The sequence below is a fragment of the Odocoileus virginianus genome, chromosome 27 (genome assembly GCF_023699985.2).
Source record: "Odocoileus virginianus isolate 20LAN1187 ecotype Illinois chromosome 27, Ovbor_1.2, whole genome shotgun sequence".
NCBI lineage: Eukaryota > Metazoa > Chordata > Mammalia > Artiodactyla > Cervidae > Odocoileus > Odocoileus virginianus.
The window spans coordinates 42,858,689-42,877,461 of NC_069700.1; the positions used below are offsets into that span (position 1 = coordinate 42,858,689).

At 53.1% G+C, this 18,773-nt stretch overlaps 2 protein-coding genes and 1 long non-coding RNA gene across 6 annotated transcripts in view; 2 read left to right on the top strand and 1 right to left on the bottom strand.

The window, feature by feature from the left end:
* Window positions 1–7,311, bottom strand: part of LOC110139421 (uncharacterized) — a 31,049-nt gene extending 23,738 nt beyond the window's left edge. The window contains exon 1 of the long non-coding RNA XR_011483977.1: window positions 7,201–7,311. This is a non-coding gene — a long non-coding RNA (uncharacterized lncRNA). The remainder of the gene's footprint in view (window positions 1–7,200) is intronic.
* On the top strand, window positions 653–5,975 carry LSM2 (LSM2 homolog, U6 small nuclear RNA and mRNA degradation associated). The gene is made up of 5 exons (XM_070456765.1): window positions 653–1,135; window positions 1,732–1,799; window positions 5,183–5,213; window positions 5,329–5,388; window positions 5,499–5,975. The coding sequence occupies exons 1-5, from the start codon at window positions 668–670 to the stop codon at window positions 5,622–5,624; spliced, it is 753 nt and encodes a 250-aa protein (XP_070312866.1). The 5' UTR covers window positions 653–667; the 3' UTR covers window positions 5,625–5,975.
* Window positions 7,257–18,553, top strand: VARS1 (valyl-tRNA synthetase 1). 4 transcript variants are annotated; one of them, XM_070456762.1, is made up of 30 exons: window positions 7,257–7,643; window positions 8,856–8,990; window positions 9,086–9,224; window positions 9,302–9,337; window positions 9,466–9,590; window positions 9,676–9,763; window positions 9,959–10,059; window positions 10,201–10,328; window positions 11,799–11,963; window positions 12,173–12,254; window positions 12,769–12,888; window positions 12,982–13,090; window positions 13,183–13,277; window positions 13,507–13,597; window positions 13,793–13,917; window positions 14,001–14,104; window positions 14,184–14,342; window positions 14,457–14,547; window positions 14,675–14,780; window positions 14,865–14,935; window positions 15,024–15,149; window positions 15,438–15,542; window positions 15,625–15,693; window positions 15,802–15,880; window positions 16,006–16,133; window positions 16,464–16,619; window positions 16,697–16,903; window positions 16,987–17,098; window positions 17,205–17,530; window positions 18,409–18,553. In XM_070456762.1, the coding sequence occupies exons 1-30, from the start codon at window positions 7,257–7,259 to the stop codon at window positions 18,475–18,477; spliced, it is 3,834 nt and encodes a 1,277-aa protein (XP_070312863.1). In that variant the 3' UTR covers window positions 18,478–18,553. The 4 variants fall into 4 exon arrangements, with proteins under 4 accessions (XP_070312863.1, XP_070312864.1, XP_020752916.2 ...); XM_070456763.1 differs by having other exon boundaries at window positions 9,679–9,763; XM_020897257.2 differs by lacking the exon at window positions 9,302–9,337.
* Window positions 18,554–18,773: the final 220 nt, after the last annotated feature.

An 18,773-nucleotide genomic window follows, 5' to 3' on the forward strand; every position in this document is an offset into this window, starting at 1 on the left:
TTAGCCCCAGTTAGAGTAGCTGCTAATTTAGATACTGCTTTTAAGTGTTTGACTGATTTAGGTGTTTAAGGTTGAGCTGGGGAGTTGGGGCAAGGGCCAACTTCTGCTTGATGTCCTGATGTCACTCATTGGTGGGGCCTAGGAGATCCTGCCCCTGCGCACTCAATATTACAGTCCTTTACCTGCTGAATATATTTCTTAAAAAAACCTCCTAACAAAACAACAACAAAAACCTCCTGACAAATATGTACTTTTATGCAAGAAGAGAAATGAAAAACTTACGAGCTTATCCCTTAAAAAATACCTTCACCTATTGTCATAATTTCGCATACTTATAAAGCCTGGGGGAACATGATATAGAAGTATGTGTAACTGCATTTACTGCATTAGTGTCCCTTTGTGTTTGAGAGGGAAATATTTGGAAGTGAAATATTAGAATGGGTACTTTTATCCCGGATACATTGTGTTCTGTTTTACTCAAGTCCTTCACAGGACAGCCGTAGGCAAAGTGTAAAAGAAATGTGTACTGAGAGAGTAATGTGTTTACTGGGAACCTTTGATAAAATCAAGATTTGCTGGCGTGCAGGCTCTTGATCTCGGGGACTTCCCAATTTTTGTTGTTGTTGTTACCCAAGTGTAGCATACAGAGAAAAGTGTACAAATCATCATGGATTTTCACAAGCTCCCCGGCAGTCAGTCTGCAATAGGAAGTGTCTTTAGGGTAAGAGCAAATCGGGCCGGGAGTGAATTTATTGTCATAGAAAGGAACAAAAACCTAAGGGGCGCTGAGACAGTCTTTTCAACCCTCCGGGCGCAGTTGGGGCCCGCGCCTGCGCGGTGGGAGCTCGCCCCTCTGGGAGGAAGTCGGAAGGCGGGAAGCCCCGCCCCTCTCCCGGCTTTGGCTTACTCCTCGGTTTTACCCGGCCGGCTCCCCTTGAGCCGTGATCCAGCCGTTCGCTCTCCATCACTCGGAGCTCTCCGCTGCGCCTCTCCGCTGCGCCTCCCCGCTGCGCCTGCGCGACCCCACCCCACCCCACGCGCGGGCTCGCGTTCCAATTCCCGCCAGGCCTCCGGCCCACGGCACCCGGCCCGCGCCTTCCCGGTCCGGCGGAGAGCCGGCGGCGCAAGCACCATGGTAGGTACCGTGACGTCACAAGGGGGCGCCCTTGGGGAGCGCGGGCGGTTTGGACGGTTGGGGGCGGGGTGGGCGTCCCTTTGGAGGCTTTGTTCCTCTGTGCTGGCGTTGGGCCCTAGATTTTCCCTCCATTATTGGTTCCTCACCTCAAGTTCTTTGAGAAGAGACTTGGAAGCAAATGGAATTTTTTACCCTCTATGAGAGAGTCAGCAGGGACAGTAGACCTCAAGGAGCATTTCCTTGACGGAGACCGGGCTCCGAGAAGGGGCGGGTGGAATACTTAATACAATTATCTAGGAGGCGTGGGCAGGACCCCAGGAGAGAGAGTCCATTGAGGCAGACCCGAGGTGTGCAGGGCAGATGACTCTAGGGCTTTATGTCAGGGGCTCGTAGTATGCATCGTCGTCAGGGCTTCAGCTGTTCATTCGAGTATTCCTTCTTGTGTATTCCTGTGAAGTATTCCTTCCTGTGAAGTTTAGAGAACTGCCAGAGATGTGGCGGGATCCCAATACCAGTGTTTGGTAATACTGGCAGGGGTTCATACCTCTTTACTATGTCCCTTCCCATATGATGGTTTTCCCCCTCTCGCCCAATAGCTCTTCTATTCCTTTTTCAAGTCCCTTGTCGGCAAGGATGTGGTCGTGGAACTCAAGAATGACCTGAGGTAGGTACTTGTTCCCACAAGTTTGTAGGGGGTGGATGTGCTGAGCGCCCTGAAACCTGTTTAATTTGAGGAGTATTTGAACACTAGGCAAGGTGGGAGAGATACAAAAGGAAGAAATGACTTATGTCTTAAACTTACAGATTAGCTGAGGAGTCGTATCATGTATTGGAAAACAATATAAAGAAATATATAAGTAGTAAGTACCAGAGAGAAAACAGGGCAGACCCAACTTCTAGAAATCGAAGTATCAGTTCCACAAGTAACAATGTATGTAAAAAGATGGTAGATTTGTGTGTGTGTGTGTGTAATAGTCACAAGTTGGGGGGGAAATAGCCATAAATAGGGAATGGGTTTGATTGTGGTATTTCCATATAATATAGCTGTCACATAGAAATGAGATACCAATAGGAAAAGCTATTGCAGTACTGTATATGTGGCATAATCTCCCTTTTGTTGAAGAAAATATAAAAGATACACAGGAGACTGGTGCAGCTCCTTCTGTCTGTACAGCTTTTATATCCCCTGTCCCCTTGTATCATTAGCTTCTAATCATCTCTCAGGACTTGGATTAAACGCTATATCCCTGGACATTTCTGGTTCTAGCCAAGTACACCATTCTGTTACAAAGTCTTTTTCCTTGCTATAGGGTGCTTCTCAAATTATGATTTCATAGAAATGTATTAACTGTTTAGGAACCATCTTTCCTACAGGGCCAAGACCATGTTTAAGCTTACCACTGTGTACCTGATGTCTAACACAGACCTGAATAAATTGTTTAACTCATTTTATTTTCAGAACATCTCTACATGACATACACTATTGTTGCAGTTTTACACATGAGGAAACTGAAGAGAAGATTAAGATTAAGATAGATTAAGAAACTTGGTTAGGTCTACACAACTAGTAAAAGACAAAACCAGAACTTAAATTCCATTATCTGCACACACACCCGCAATACCTTTCTAATGGGCTTCCCTGGAATGCAGGAGACCCTGGTTCAATTCCTGGGTCAGGAAGATCCACTGGAGAAGGGACAGGCTACCCACTCCAGTATTCTTGGGCTTCCCTTGTGGCTCAGCTGGTAAAGAATCCACCTGCAATGCAGGAAACCTGGGTTCGATCCCTGGGTTGGGAAGATCCCCTGGTGAAGGGAAAGGCTACCCACTCCGGTATTCTGGCCTGGAGAATTCCACGGACTTTATGTCCATGGGGTCACAAAGAGTCAGACATGACTGAGCAACTTTCACTTCACCCCTTTTTAAATTAAAAACAGGGTATAGTCTCTTTGCAGTTGTGAAACTTGCTTTTCACTTAACAGTATGTTGTGGGTATTTTCCATGTCAATAAAGTTGATGTTTAATGTTGTTAATGTCTGAATGGCATTTTTCTAAGCTGGCTAGAAAGCCAGCAAAACCTTGTTGCTGGACACTTAGGCTGTTCCCAGTTCTTTGTTTTTACAAGTGATTTTGCCCTGAACATCCTCAAGCGTAAATCTTTGTATACATCTCATTTCATTAGAAGTAAAAAACCCTTTGAATGAAATGTACATTTTAAATATCAAAACATATTACCTGACTGTCCTTTAGAAAGTTTGAATCAATGTATTGTCTCCCCAGCAGTTTCTTCTACATTTCTATGTGAGATTATTTCTTAGTGGGGGAAACATTGACATGGCAGAATGGTGAAGCAAGGGATTTATTTGCCTTTTAGGTCAGAGATTTCTGATCTATGGTACCCGCAATGCATGTGATATTGATGGCATATAAATTGGGTCCATATAGAGAGACAAGTGTGGAAACCACAACTACTTTCATCACTTCTGTAAGATGACTTGTTTTTTATTTTCCTCTTTTTTTCTTCCTGGGTTTTCCAAATGGCAAGAATAACTGTTGTTATAGCCCCAAACCTTAAAGCAAGGACTTAAAGATTCAAAGGTAATCCATTGGGTTGGGAGAAGTGTTCTTTCTCTCATGCTGGGTGTCAGACCACTTTTGTGCCAAGTATCTCATTCTAAAGGGACTGAAGAAAAGTTACCACTTTATGCAATTCCTGAAAGTTATTTCACAGCTGCAGTAGGTGATAGGGCACCAAGGTTTTTTTGTTTTTTGTTGTTTTTTAAGCATCCAGGAATATGGTGAAATCACCACTGAAGCAGTTGGTCTGACACTGGATTTCAAATACTTAGAATTTTACAAAAATTATGGCCCAACAGAGAACGGACAACTTGAATTTTGGCAAGATAAGGATGTTTTAAAAACTGCTATTTATTAACAATTTTTTAACACAAAAGTCAATAAAGAGCAGTTATTCTTACAAAGAAAACTATTGACAACCTTTAGCACACTATACACATACTACACTAACTTTTTTTTTTTTTTTACACTAGCTTATGTTTCCTCTTTTGTCATAGATTCTTGGAATCTTTGAGTGCACATTAATGTTTGAGAAACAGGTTCTAAGGAACTTAGAATCTGGTGGTGACATGCAGGAGGGTTAGGATGAGGGTAGCCAGGCTGGAGGCTAGCCTGGATTGAGCTGTAAAGTCATTAGACCTTGGTTTGTCAGAGAGAATTAGAGAAATTGCAGAAATGTTAGACATCAGCAAACAATGGGGATTTGTAGGACATGAAGGGTCCTCGATTTACAGGGTTTGAGGTTGTGAGACAATGTTGAAACCATTGGCAGAAATTACAGGATTGGGAGAGGGTCTGGCTTGAAGCACTAGTATTTAGATAGCATTCCTCTTTAACATTGCAGGGGGCTCATGGATTGAGGGAGAGGACATCCCTTGTGCCTACATCATCAAGAGCACTGCTAGTTAATTTATATTGGGCTTCCCTGGTGGCTTAAAGGGTAGAGGGAGAGGACATCCCTTGTGCCTACATCATCAAGAACACTGATAGTTTGTTAATTTATATACATTACATGTGGGGCTCTGGTTCCAAAGCAGTAGTATTTGAAAAGAACTGATGATTTGGGGGGGTCAGACAGGCCTGGATCAAAGTCCTTGTTCTAAACTTGGCCAAGTTACAAAATGTTTCTGGGCCCCTGGATGTTTCATAATAGCTACCCAATGAAATGGCTGTAAAGATTACAAATACTATGGAGAATACAGGTCTGGCACATAATAACAGTTGTCTGATGGCAGCTACAAGAGTGAGTTGGTTTAGGGAGAAATGTGAGGTCTAAAATAGCACACTGCTCTGGAAACAGTTTCTTTCCTACTCCAGAGCTTAGTCATGCCTCTTTCTGGTTGTACCTTTTATGGTTTCTTCAAGTCCTTTACTTCCCCCAACCATGTTCTTATCGCCTGCTCTGAAGTCACCTCTGTGTTGACTTTGGTATAAATTAATTTGGTTTTACCCTCTCTCTGCCCATAACAGCATCTGTGGAACTCTCCATTCTGTGGATCAGGTGAGATTATAATAAGGGCCCTGAATGGGGTCTTGGGGAAGGAAATGGGAGAGCTTGAGAGCTGGGTACTTTCATCTTGTCTCTAGTTTTAATGATGGTGTTCATCTTTTCTTAGTATCTCAACATCAAACTAACTGACATCAGTGTCACAGACCCTGAGAAATACCCTCACATGGTGAGTTGTGGATAGTAGAGAAGAGGAACACCTCAAAGAAACCAGGAGGTCCCTGGGTGGATGGAGGGCATTTTTTAAGGGTGTTTTCACATTTGCCTATCTTTGTCTAGTTATCAGTGAAGAACTGCTTCATCCGGGGCTCAGTGGTTCGCTATGTGCAGTTGCCAGCAGATGAAGTCGACACACAGTTGCTACAAGATGCAGCAAGGAAGGAGGCCCTGCAGCAGAAGCAGTGATAGTTCCTCCTACCTTCCCCTCCTTCCATTGGTGACCCTTAACATCATGTCCCAGCCCCGGAGGCCTCCCTCCCATACTTCTGGAGGTGTTTGTTTTTTGATAGCAAAAGCTGCTTCTTTTTTTTTTTTTTTTCAAGGAATGTGGATGAGAGGGCTAATAATGGGGAGCGGCTGTCCTCTGTTGAGTAGGCTGAGGAACTGAGAAGCCTTCCCTGTCTCCAGCACCTGCCTTTCTCACTTCTTCCCTGGAGGTGGTGGGAGAATCTCTCAGAGCTCTCCAGGGTAGCACGTGATTTATTGTGGGGAGAGAAGGAATCTATCCCGCATCGGGAATAAAATTTATGAAGCAAATTCGAGTTCTGGTTCTGTGTGTGCTTTGGGAAGGGGGCTGGAGAGGGTGGAAAAGGCATGCTGAATTCGTCCAAGCCCTGTTATCCCTGTTACCCAGCATTATCTGCTACTACTCTCCTGGTACAAACCATATCATTACCCCAACTGGACTATGCCGTTTTCTGAACATTTGCCTACCCAACATAGCCTTACACTGTACCTACAGTGCTTGCTGTCCTTCCATTAATATGAAAGTTAATGAAACACCAAAAGTGCGTTTGATGCTGCTGGATTTTTTCCTCAAGCCCTCCAAATCAGTACAGTTTTCCCCGATATCTATTGTAGATAAATACAAACAAGGTACAATTTTGGCTGTGGAGAGTTGTTGGCATTGAACACACGCAGTTAGCAAATAGAGTTCCCGCTACAGATAAAGAATTCTCAGCATGAGGGGACCTTAGAGGCCCTCCAGCGTGACCCTCTTCCCACAGAGGAGGAAATGAGGCCCGGGAGGTTAGGAGGCGGGGAACCTGCACGCCGGGGCCTTTGGTCAAACGGACCCCAGACTCGGGCGCCGTCCGCAGAAGGTAGCGCTCTCCCAGTCGCTTCCCTAGCTGCCCGCTCGGCACCGCCCTCCCTCCAGGCCGAGGACCCGCGCGGGGTGTCCGCGGCGGCGCCTGACCGGGTCGCGGTTCCGGGGGGGCGTCCTCCCCCCGCCACCCCCGTGCCCACGCCCGCGCCATTCCTCAGGAGCGCGATCTGCAGCGGGCGGCGTGACTACCCCCAGGCCAGCGTCCAGCAGGACCGCGTCTGCACACGCAGGCGGGGCACGGTCGCCCGCGCCAGGACCCGCGGGCCCGGAAGCGCTCGCAGTCACAAAGGGGTGGGGGGGACACGTGGGCGCCGACGGCCCGGGCGGCTGTCGCAGGGAGCTAGGGTCGCCCAGAGAACCGCCCGTCGTCCCTGCCCGCCGGATTCCTCTGCCGCAACCGCCAGGCCAGTCCAGCTTCGGCCGGCGCCCGGCTATGAGGTGGATGCCCGGCTCAGTGTGACCACCTCCCTCCAGTACGTACATGCAGCCCGAACCCGCGTCCCACGGCCGCCAAGGGGCTCCTACGAGCTTCCCACAGTCCCCGAGGGCCCGCGGTCGCGGGAAGTTAGTTCCCCACTGTCACTGCCACCCCGAGAACTGGGTCCTCGGGTCTTGAGGCCCAGTCATACTTAGTCCTAGATGCCTCGGTCTTACCCTGTCTCTCTTTCTCCTTAGGGTTTTTCCACCGCGTTCGGACCTCCCGCGTAACCATGTCCATTCTGTACGTCTCTCCTCACCCCGATGCCTTCCCCAGCCTCCGAGCCCTCATAGCTGCTCGCTACGGGGAAGCTGGGGAGGGCCCGGGATGGGGAGGAGCCCACCCCCGCATCTGTCTCCAACCGCCCCCCGCCAGCCGGACTCCTTTTCCTCCACCCCGTCTGCCAGCCCTGGAACAGGGTCCCGGTGGGCTCTGGGTGTGGGGAGCCACGGCTGTGTCCCAGCTGCTGTGGCCAGCAGGCCTGGGGGGTCCCGGGGGTAGTCGGGCAGCCGTCCTGGTCCAACAGTGGGTCAGTTACGCTGACACCGAGCTAATACCAGCTGCCTGTGGGGCTACGCTGCCGGCCTTGGGACTCCGAAGCTCGGCCCAAGACCCCCAGGTGAGAAGAAGCTTGAAGTGGGGAGGGGGAAATTTAGAAGAAGAAAGCAAAAGTCGGAATGGATGGTGAGTCAGGAAGATAGCGTATCAAACGTTGAAAAAGACTGATCGTATCCCGGGTTGCCACTTGGTTTGGTAGCTTTGGGCAGGTTAAACTCTCTGAGCCTTGGTCTTCTTATGTCTATGAAAATGAAAATTGAGAACATGTTGAGAAGGTTAAAAGATATGTGCAGAGCACATAATCTAGTGCCAGGTGCTTTAAAAGTCTCTGAGTTTGGTGAATCTGAAACTGAGGAGGTTAGTTAGAGGTTACTATGAATTGTAGGAAAAGACTGGGTGAAGAAGAGGTGAGGAGAGGCAGTCAGAGAAGACAGCTGCTGGAAGAAGACAAAGGAGAAAAGAAATGAAGAAGGAAAGCAGGGGAAAGGAGAGATAATCACACCAGATTATAAATGTAAATTCTTCCTGAATGGAGCTGTGCCTTACAGGCCTAATAACACCACCTCCTTGCAGAGTATTGAGCGTATGGCGGATAGTTTTCAAACGAATGAATGAATGAAATGAATATATGACTTAGATCCTGACTTAACCCCTCATATCCTGACTACCCTATTGAAATAGAGGGCTCCCCCTCTGGGGTTCTCTCTCCCCCTCAGTCTCATTTATTTTTCTTCAGGGCTTTTAAGGAGAACAGTAGGGTAATGCATTATATACTTGCACATTTATTGTTGCCCCCCGCTACTAGAATATAAGCTCCAACAGGTCATGGACTCCATCTGTTCAAACTGCTTCCTTGTTCATTAGATAAGTGCCTGGCATGCAGGAGGTACTTAATACATATTTGTTGAAGCAATTACCGTGTTGCCTCATGTAATCTTTAGCCTTTTGTGCTTAGTATATTGCAGCTGACATATAATAAGTGTTCGGTAGGGTACTTCCCTGCAAGTCCAGTGATTCATACACTCTGTGCTTCCCCTGCAGGGGGCATGGTTGGATCCCTGTTCAAGGAATCCCACATGCCCTATGACCCAGCCCGCCAAAAAAATTTTCAGTAGGCATTTATTGAATGAGTGGGAAGAATTTTTATTATGATCATTTCAGTGAAGAGGAAACTGGTAATCTGTGGGAATGGAAGGAGGCCCAAATGGATTGCATGGGGGTGGGGACTGTGGTGGGCCAAGCGTTATCTCATACACTTTCACCTTCCCACTAGGCTGCACTGGCGGCCCTGGGCAGAGCCCTGAGCCCCTTGGAAGAATGGCTTCGACTGCACACCTACCTAGCTGGGGAGGCCCCAACTCTGGCTGACCTGGCAGCTGTCACGGCTTTGCTGCTGCCTTTCCGTTATGTGAGTCACTGGGACCTGGGGAAGAATGAGGACAGGTTCCCCCGGACCTCACTACAGGGTGACTAAGGATAATTCATTTCTTTTCCCCACCCCAGGTCCTGGACCCCTCTGCCCGCCGGATCTGGGGTAATGTGACTCGCTGGTTTATCACATGTGTTCAGCAGCCAGAATTCCGGGCCGTACTGGGAGAGGTGGTTCTGTATTCAGGGGCCAGGTCTCTCTCCCAACAGTCAGGTGAGGAAGGATGGAGAGTGGGTGGGGAGGGGGTTCCTCTGGGCCCTTTCATAGGCTCATTTTCTTTTCTCTCTTAGGAATAGCAGAATCAATGGGACAGGAGCTGGGGGATGGTACGTGGGAGGTCAACATGGGGGAGCCTTTGGTTAGATAAATAGGCCATCTGAGACATGGTAGCCCTGTGAACAGCGCTCTTCACAGGCCTGCAGCGACAGGTCTGCATTTCTGTGCCTCTTTCCAGGCTCTGAGGTCCCTGCACCCCCAAAGACAGCTGCTCAACTCAAGAAAGAGGCAAAGAAACGGGAGAAACTAGAGAAATTCCAGCAGAAGCAGAAGGTCCAACAGCAGCAGCCACCCCCTGGGGAGGTGAGAGGCTGAGGGTGGAGCAGGATGGAGGGTTGGTGCCATGGTGAGTGCCTGATATCTAGGCCTATATCCTTTTCCTCCCAAGCAGAAGAAACCAAAACCAGAGAAGCGGGAGAAACGGGATCCTGGGGTCATTACCTACGATCTCCCGACCCCACCTGGGGAAAAGAAAGGTACTAAAAGAAAGGAGGGGGAAGAGAGACCCTCACTCTTCACCCCACCCTCCTTTTCTCTTTTCTTTGTATCCTGTTTCCTCTGTCCTTGCTCCCACTACTTTGCCTAGTGAGGCCCATGTCCTTCTCTGCTGGCCCCTCGTCCCTCTCCCAGCTGCTCCCAGCCTCGGCTCTGACCCTGCCTTTCTCCCTCAGATATCAGTGGCACCATGCCTGACTCCTACAGCCCTCAGTACGTCGAGGCTGCCTGGTACCCTTGGTGGGAGCAGCAGGGCTTCTTCAGGCCTGAGTATGGGGTGAGTGGACACTGCCGCCCAGGCCTGGAGGGGATGGGGATGGGGAGGGACGGGGCTGAAGGATCCATGGTCCAGGAAGGGGCCAGGCCGTGGAAGAGGTGACATGAGGCCTTAGCAAGCACCCCTCTTCCTCCCCGTCAGCGTTCCAGCGTGTCAGCACCAAACCCCCGGGGCATCTTCATGATGTGCATCCCACCCCCCAACGTGACAGGCTCCCTGCACCTGGGCCATGCGCTCACCAACGCCATCCAGGACTCCCTGACCCGCTGGTGAGCTCCTGTCCTCTCCTCCAGGCTTCCCTCTGCCTTCTGGCTCCTGTTCCTTGGCTGCCTTCTCTTTGCTGACTGGGGCTCTTACCTCTGCCCCCTGGTGGTGCTACACTTGCCTCTAGATCATTCCCATCTGATGACTTAGCATCCTCTTCTGGTCAAGTAACCAACTTGACCAGAAAAAGTAACCAGTTGCAAACTCTCTTCTCATGCCACTAAAAATAACATTATTTTGAATTTAGAAAGAAATAACATGAATATTTTCTTGTAAGAAATTTAAAGCTTCAAGTTTCCTTGACCACCTTCCTCCAGATTCACTCCCTCCTAAGAATTAGCCACTATTATCATTTTGATGTGTGTCTTTCAAGACCTTTCCTATTTACTTACATATTCCTACACCCATGGGATTCCCAGGTAGCTCAGTGATAACAAATCCACCTGGCAGTGCAAGAGACACAGGTTCGATCCCTGGGTCAGGAAGATCCCCGGAGAAGGAAATGGCAAACCACTCCAATATTTTTGCCTGGGAAATCCCATGGACAGAAGAGCCTGGTGGGCTATAGTCCATGGGCTCACAAGGAATTAGACATGACTTAGCAACTAAACAAATATCTTGAAAATGTCAGAAAGTGTCCATATCCATTACGGCATATAAGAAATAACCTGTGGTCTGTATGAGAAAGGAGTTGCTATAGTCCTGTCCCCAAGGAACTCTAAACCTAGTGGGGGTAAACAGATCAATACAGTAACAAATATAATGTAGTTTGGTGAGTCATTGAAAATAATGTACAAATACAGTGAACCTAATTAAGCTTACCAATGTTTTTTTATTTAATCTTCACTATCTTGTTAAAGAAAGCCTCCCCTGCCTCAAAGTTATAAACATGATCACCTATTATTTTCTTCTTTTTTTATTTTTGGAAATGATACTGTTCTCTAATGCTTTTTCTTATAGTTTTGTTTTCTTAAGTTGAAGGGTTTTTTAAAAAACTGAATTAAAATTAAATTTAGACATTAAAATAAAATTATTTTTGTGACTATGGGGAAGTAGGGCAATTTTCCAGTCAAATTAGCTACAGTCCCAAACAAATTTATTGAAGTTTGTCCTTTCTCCACTGACATTTGAAATGCCACCCTTAACAAATACTAACTATGCTTAGATCTGTTTCCAGTCACTGTTTTGTTTCCTTAATCGGTAACTTTGTTCCTGATTCCTGTGAAAACTTGTTTTAATAATCATAGCTCTCGGATATGTTTTGCTATCTATTTGGGCAGGAGCCTCCTCTTAGTTGTTTTTGCCAAATTGCCTGGGCTGTCCTCACACATCTCTCCCTGATGATTTTAGCATGGGGAGAGTTCTGATCCATCACCCCTTCCTTTCCTGAGTCCATCAACCACCTGTCTGGAGTCCCTGTTCCCTTGGGACAGCTCCACCACCCACTCACCTCTGCTTCTCCCTGCTCCCTGCAGGCACCGTATGCGTGGAGAGACCACCCTGTGGAATCCTGGTTGTGACCACGCGGGCATTGCCACCCAGGTGGTGGTGGAGAAGAAACTCTGGCGCGAGCAGGGGCTGAGTCGGCACCAGCTGGGGCGAGAGGCTTTCCTGCAGGAGGTCTGGAAGTGGAAGGAGGAGTGAGTGCCAAGTCCCTGCTGGCATCACAGCCCCATGACCGTGGCTGCGGAGTCAGACCCGCTCACAGAGGCTGAGGGTCATGTGGGCCCAGGGCCCAGGTCCCATCTCAGAGCGATGAGTGATCCCCACCTTCTGCTCACTTTGCTACCTGATGTCACCCTCCAGCCCGGACCCCATTGCTGATCCCAGTCTGTCTGTCCACTTCCAGGAAAGGTGACCGGATTTACCACCAGCTGAAGAAGCTTGGCAGCTCCTTGGACTGGAATCGAGCCTGTTTCACCATGGATCCTGTGAGTAGGAGTAGGAGGGGTCTTGGGGCTGGGGTAGGAGGGGGAAGCTCCCCACAGAAGAGAGCACACTCTGGGGGCCCACTTGTAGGGAGAGTGGGTCCCCTCCTGGGGACCCCAGGAGGTGGTCCACTTGTAGGAAACCACTAGGGCTCAGCTGCAAATGCTACTTTCTACCCCATGTCACAGCCCTTTGTGTTCCCTGTCGTTCCCTATAGGAGCTCAAATTCCTTCAGGCGGCACCTGAGGGGCCTCACCTCCCCCGAGCTTGCACCCCTAGGACTCTGCACTAGCCCCTGTTCCTAACTGAGTAACTTCCCTGCCATATCAGCGTCACCACTCTGTTTCCTATCTGTGTGTTCCCATAGTCCCCTCTCCCTGCTCAAGAAAAGCACTTCTCCCCTCCAGCCCTTAAAGGGAGCCGATGTGCTGGCAGGGGCCTCTGGCCCGGCCGGGTTCACTGGCCTTGGCTGCCTCAGCACCCAGGCCCATCTCTGGCTTCCCCTCTTCCCACTAGAAACTGTCAGCAGCTGTGACGGAGGCCTTTGTACGGCTCCACGAGGAGGGAGTTATTTACCGCAGCACCCGCCTTGTCAACTGGTCCTGCACCCTCAACTCTGCCATCTCCGACATCGAGGTGTGCCCCTTCCCTCCCCCCGGCTCTCCACACCTCCACCACACACCCCCAGCCCCAGCCCCTGGGCCTCTTTTCTTAAGCTCTGTCTCATAGGTGGATAAGAAGGAGCTGACAGGTCGTACCCTGCTCTCCGTGCCTGGCTACAAAGAGAAGGTGGAGTTTGGGGTCCTCATCTCCTTTGCTTACAAGGTCCAAGGCTCAGGTAGGAGCCAGGGGCACCAGGATCCTGGGCTGGGTTGGGAGAGGGACAGGAAGTGCTCACTGCTGAGACCACAAGGCCTCCTGTCACCCCAGACAGCGACGAGGAGGTGGTAGTGGCAACAACTCGGATCGAGACGATGCTGGGAGATGTGGCCGTAGCCGTGCACCCCAAAGATCCCAGATACCAGGTGTGGTGGGGGTGCTGCCCGCAGTTGGGGGAAGAATGCTGGCTGAAGAGGGCTTCCACACTATGTGTAGGGATGGGATGGGCACTGAGAAAATTGGATTAGAAATGCATGGCTTTGGCTGCTTTCTGGCCCTGTGGATGGAGGTTGGGTGTCAAGAAATCGGGACCCTGCGTAGGAGGGAGTTGAGCCCAGTCCATTGTGTGTTTCTGGTGTCTTCCTCTGTCCCCAGCACCTGAAGGGGAAGAGCGTGATCCACCCATTTGTGTCTCGGAGCCTCCCTATCGTCTTTGATGACTTTGTGGACATGGAGTTCGGCACAGGTAAGCACCGGGCTGTCCTGTGGTGAGAGGAAGGAGCCATGAGGCACACCTGAACTTGCAGGACTTGGGCCGGTTTTCAGAGGACTGTGTCAGGGGGGTGGGGCAGTCTGAGAGCACATCCGTTGGCAAAAGGTGGGGTGCACGTGAGCAAACTGCAGAGTCCTGCGTGACCCCTCACCCCCACGTATGCCCCAGGCGCGGTGAAGATCACCCCCGCCCACGACCAGAATGACTATGAGGTTGGGCAGCGGCACGGGCTGGAGGCTGTCAGCATCATGGATGCCCGCGGGGCCCTCGTCAACGTGCCTCCACCTTTCCTGGTGAGACAGCCTGGGTGAGGTGGCCCTGTCAGGAAACAGCGGGGCTCCTGGCACAGCCATCATGGAGCCTGTTTCCCCCTCAGGGCCTGCCCAGGTTTGAGGCCAGAAAGGCGGTGCTGGCAGCACTCAAGGAGCAGGGACTGTTCCGAGACATTGAGGACAACCCCATGGTGGTGCCACTTTGCAAGTGAGGGCAGAGGCCAGGGAAGGGGGTGGGCACCTCGGGGTGCTCACCACTCAGCCTCCTCACCCACGTGTACCTGCAGCCGCTCCAAGGACGTGGTGGAGCCTCTGCTGCGGCCGCAATGGTATGTGCGCTGTGGGGAGATGGCTCAGGCCGCCAGCGCTGCCGTGACACGGGGTGACCTCCGCATCCTGCCAGAGGCCCATCAGCGGACGTGGCATGCCTGGATGGACAACATTCGGTGCGTCAGGCCCCTCGACATGGGGAGGGCGACCGGGTGAGGGGCCAAGCCGGGCACAGCCTGGTGCCCCGCCCGCCCCGCCTTGATGCCCTCTCCTCCCCCTGCCACTTGCAGGGACTGGTGTATCTCCCGGCAGCTGTGGTGGGGCCATCGCATCCCAGCCTACTTCATCACTGTCAACGACCCCGCCGTGCCCCCAGGGGAGGTGAGAACCAGGCCAGGGCTGGAGACTGGCACATCTGGGGTGGGGGAGGGCTTTCGGTGCATTGGGTGTTGGTGGGGGGACAGACAGAGGCTCCCCCTTGGGTACTCATTCCACCTGGGCATGGCAGGACCCTGACGGGCGGTACTGGGTGAGCGGGCGCACTGAGGCCGAGGCTCGGGAGAAGGCAGCCAAGGAGTTCGGCGTGTCCCCTGACAAGATCAGTCTCCAGCAAGGCAAGGCAGGGCCTTGGAGTGGGGGGCAGTGGGGGCCGATCCTCACCTCTACCGCTCTGACCTCTGATCTCTGGCCCCCCTTAGATGAAGATGTACTGGACACCTGGTTCTCCTCTGGCCTCTTCCCCTTCTCCATCCTAGGCTGGCCCAACCAGGTACATTCCTGGGGCCAGCCCAGGGCAGGTGGGAATCTTGGGTGTGGGTGCGTGGCTCCCCATCACTCACACCCTGCTCTGACCCTAGTCAGAAGATCTGAGCGTGTTCTACCCGGGGACGCTGCTGGAGACAGGTCATGACATCCTCTTCTTCTGGGTGGCCAGGATGGTCATGCTCGGCCTCAAGCTCACTGGCAAGCTGCCCTTCAAAGAGGTGTGGAGACTGCCGAGATCCCCACAGTCCCCTCCCTCACCTGGACAGCTGTGGGTGGGCCCGGCCAAGGGGACTGGTGGGGCTGAAAACCAGCCTGCACTCTGCTAAGTGATTCTGTACCCCGCTTCCTAGAAGAAGGAGCACTTCTGATTCACGAGAAGGGGCTGGCGGGGCACCGAGGGGCCTGAGGTTCAGAGAGGAGCAGACCAGATGTAGGGGTGAGGGGAGAGGCATTGGGGTCTAGGCAGGGAGACGTCCTCACAGGCCTTCCCTGTCCTGGCCTTGCAGGTCTACCTCCATGCCATCGTGCGGGACGCCCACGGCCGGAAGATGAGCAAGTCTCTAGGCAATGTCATTGACCCCCTCGACGTTATCCATGGGGTCTCCCTGCAGGTGGGGCTGGGTGCTGGATCAAGCCGGGAAGGGCTGTGGGGCGGTGGCCATGGGCCCCTGACTGCTCCCACCTCACCTCCAGGGCCTCCACGACCAGCTACTGAACAGCAACCTGGATCCCAGCGAGGTGGAGAAGGCGAAAGAGGGGCAGGTACAGGGGGCAGATACAGGGGTGGGCTGGTGGCTGGTATGTGGGCAGAAGGCGGGTGACCCTGACTTAGGACACTCCCCTCCCTGACTCCCCCTCATTTCCCCACAGAAGGCAGATTTCCCAACAGGGATCCCCGAGTGTGGCACTGATGCACTCCGGTTTGGACTATGCGCCTACACGTCCCAGGGTACGGCTCCCCACGGCAGTCTCAGCTGCATCCTTCTTCCTCCCCAGAGGCACCCCGCTCTCTGCTGCCCAGGGCCTAGGGCTGGGAGGGAGAGCAGTGTAGACTCACACTTCACCTCCGCCTAGGCCGTGACATCAACCTGGATGTGAACCGGATATTGGGGTACCGCCATTTCTGCAACAAGCTCTGGAACGCCACCAAGTTTGCCCTCCGTGGCCTTGGGAAGGGTTTCGTGCCTTCACCCACGTCTGAGGTGAGAGCCTGGTGGGTGGTGAGGTGGGCAGCACCCATGTGGGTCACACCCTTGCCATCCCAACATCAAGCCTGGCCCCTGCCCCTAAGGAGCCTGTGAGTAGCTGAGGGGACAAAGACACAGGGGAAGCCTCAAGCACTGCAGTCCTCCCGCACAGTGGCGGGGCCAACCCTTTCTGGCCTGGGCCACCACCCTGGCCACGTGGCAGTTGTTTTGGACCCATCTCCTCCTGGAATGCAGATTCCCCGTGGTTCCCGTACCCATGGGGTTGTGGCCCCACCTCCTGGGCACATGGTGCCCCCTGACTGACAGGCTCCTCCCCCCCGCAAGCCCGGAGGCCACGAGAGCCTGGTGGACCGCTGGATCCGCAGCCGGCTGACTGAAGCTGTGAGGCTCAGCAACCAAGGTTTCCAGGCCTATGACTTCCCAGCTGTCACCACCGCCCAGTACAGCTTCTGGCTCTACGAGCTCTGCGATGTCTACCTGGTGAGGAGGAGCCGCCTGCCCCACCTCTTGGTCCTTGGCCTTCTCCAGCCCTGAACCCTGTGCCCCTCTGCCCCCAGGAGTGCCTGAAGCCTGTGCTGAATGGGGTGGACCAGGCGGCAGCCGAATGCGCCCGCCAGACCCTCTACACCTGCCTGGACGTGGGCCTGCGGCTGCTCTCACCCTTCATGCCCTTCGTGACCGAGGAGCTGTTCCAGCGGCTGCCCCGGCGGACGCCACAAGCTCCCCCTAGCCTCTGTGTCACCACCTACCCAGAGCCCTCGGAGGTATGGGGTACAGCCTGAATGGGGGGCTCCAGGGACCTCCTCAGAGCTGCCCCAGCTTCCTCACCCCCTTCTCCTCCCCTCAGTGCTCCTGGAAGGACCCTGAGGCAGAAGCTGCCTTTGAGTTGGCCCTGAGCATCACTCGAGCTGTGCGCTCCCTGCGTGCCGACTACAATCTCACCCGGATCCGGCCCGACTGTGAGCCTTGGGCCTGCATGTGCCCCTCTCCACTCCCACCCCGGGACCAGTATCTAGCATGGCTGCCTCATCTCTGTCTCCTCACCTCTCTCCCTTCTCCCGGCAGGTTTCCTGGAAGTGGCTGACGAGGCCACAGGTGCTCTGGCATCGGCGGTGTCGGGCTATGTGCAGACGCTGGCCAGCGCGGGGATCGTGGCTGTCCTGGCGCTGGGGGCTTCTGCACCCCAGGGCTGCGCTGTGGCCCTGGCCTCTGACCGCTGCTCTGTCCACCTGCAGCTGCAGGGGCTAGTAGACCCAGCCCGGGAGCTGGGCAAACTGCAGGCCAAGCGTGACGAGGCGCAGCGGCAGGCCCAGCGTCTGCGGGAGCGCCGCGCCACCTCAGGCTACACTGTCAAGGTGCCCCTCAAAGTCCAGGAGGCAGATGAAACCAAGGTGTGTGGCATTTGGGGCAGTTCCTTCCCCATTTCCCACCTCTTGCTCCCTCCACCCTCAAACCCCCTCCTGCAGCTGCTCTGCCCGGCCCAGGCAGGAGAGCAGGTGGGACCATGGAATCCCTCCTTTTACACATGAAAGACAATCAGGGCAGGGGCACAGCCCTGGGTCACACAGCAATTTGAAGATGGAAGCAGACCATCCAGCCAGCTGGACCCCTCACACACCACCCAGTGCCCAGAACCTGGCATCCACATGCCAGGACCTGGGCTCAGGACGGAGCCAGTGTAGTCAGGGAGCTCAGCAGATCACCTAGGGACCCTTCAGGGAGGAACCATGGGGTAAACCAGGGGCACAAAGGAACAAGAGTGGAGGCTCAGAACCCGCATGGCTGAGCAGGTTCTCACTCCTGTCTACCCGGAAGCCCTCTTGTGGCAGGGCAGTATTACCATCATCATTTTCCAAGGGAAGGCTAAGGGCCTGCCTCAGAACCTGCATTCCTAACCACTGTGCTCTACCTCCAGGTCAGGGCCTGGGGCTGGGCCACTGGGTGGCGCATATGAGCTCTGGGGCCCCTTTGTCCTTGGGAACTGAACACTGGGAAAAGGTGGGACCCAGGAGACCAGTGATGGTGGAAGAGAAGGAGGTGCTGGTAGAAACGAATGAGGGTGCTAGTCGGAGAGTAAGAGGCTGCTGGTGGGAGGTTGGTGAGAATTAGGGGGAGACAGGCCAGTCAAACACACGGATCCCCCAACTATTCCCTGCCCATGGTCCTCATCTGTCTTTCCAACTCAACTCCGTCTGCTCTTGTGGGCGTTTGGGGTTCTCCTCTCTTGGGCCTGGGCCTCCTCACCCACCACCCCCTTTTCTGTCCTTAGCTCCAGCAGACAGAAGCAGAGCTCAGGAAGGTTGATGAGGCCATCGCCCTATTTCAGAAGATGCTGTGAAACACCCAACTCCAACCCTCATAACCCCCAGTGGTCCACCATGGGGATGGCAGCAATAAAATATTTTGCCACAAAACCGTATCTCAGCTGTGTGTGTGGTGGGGCTGGGGAGTGGGTGCTGAGGGGCTGGGTTCCTGGATCCTCAGAGGTGCCAGTGTGAACAACGGGAGGGCAGCAGGCTGGGCATGAGGCACTGGGTCCCGGTGGGTAGAGGTGCGTCTGTCTGGCCCTGGCCCTGGCCGTGAGCCAGGCCTGAGTCACGGCGCTCGCTCCCTCCTCCTCCCGCCTCTTCATTC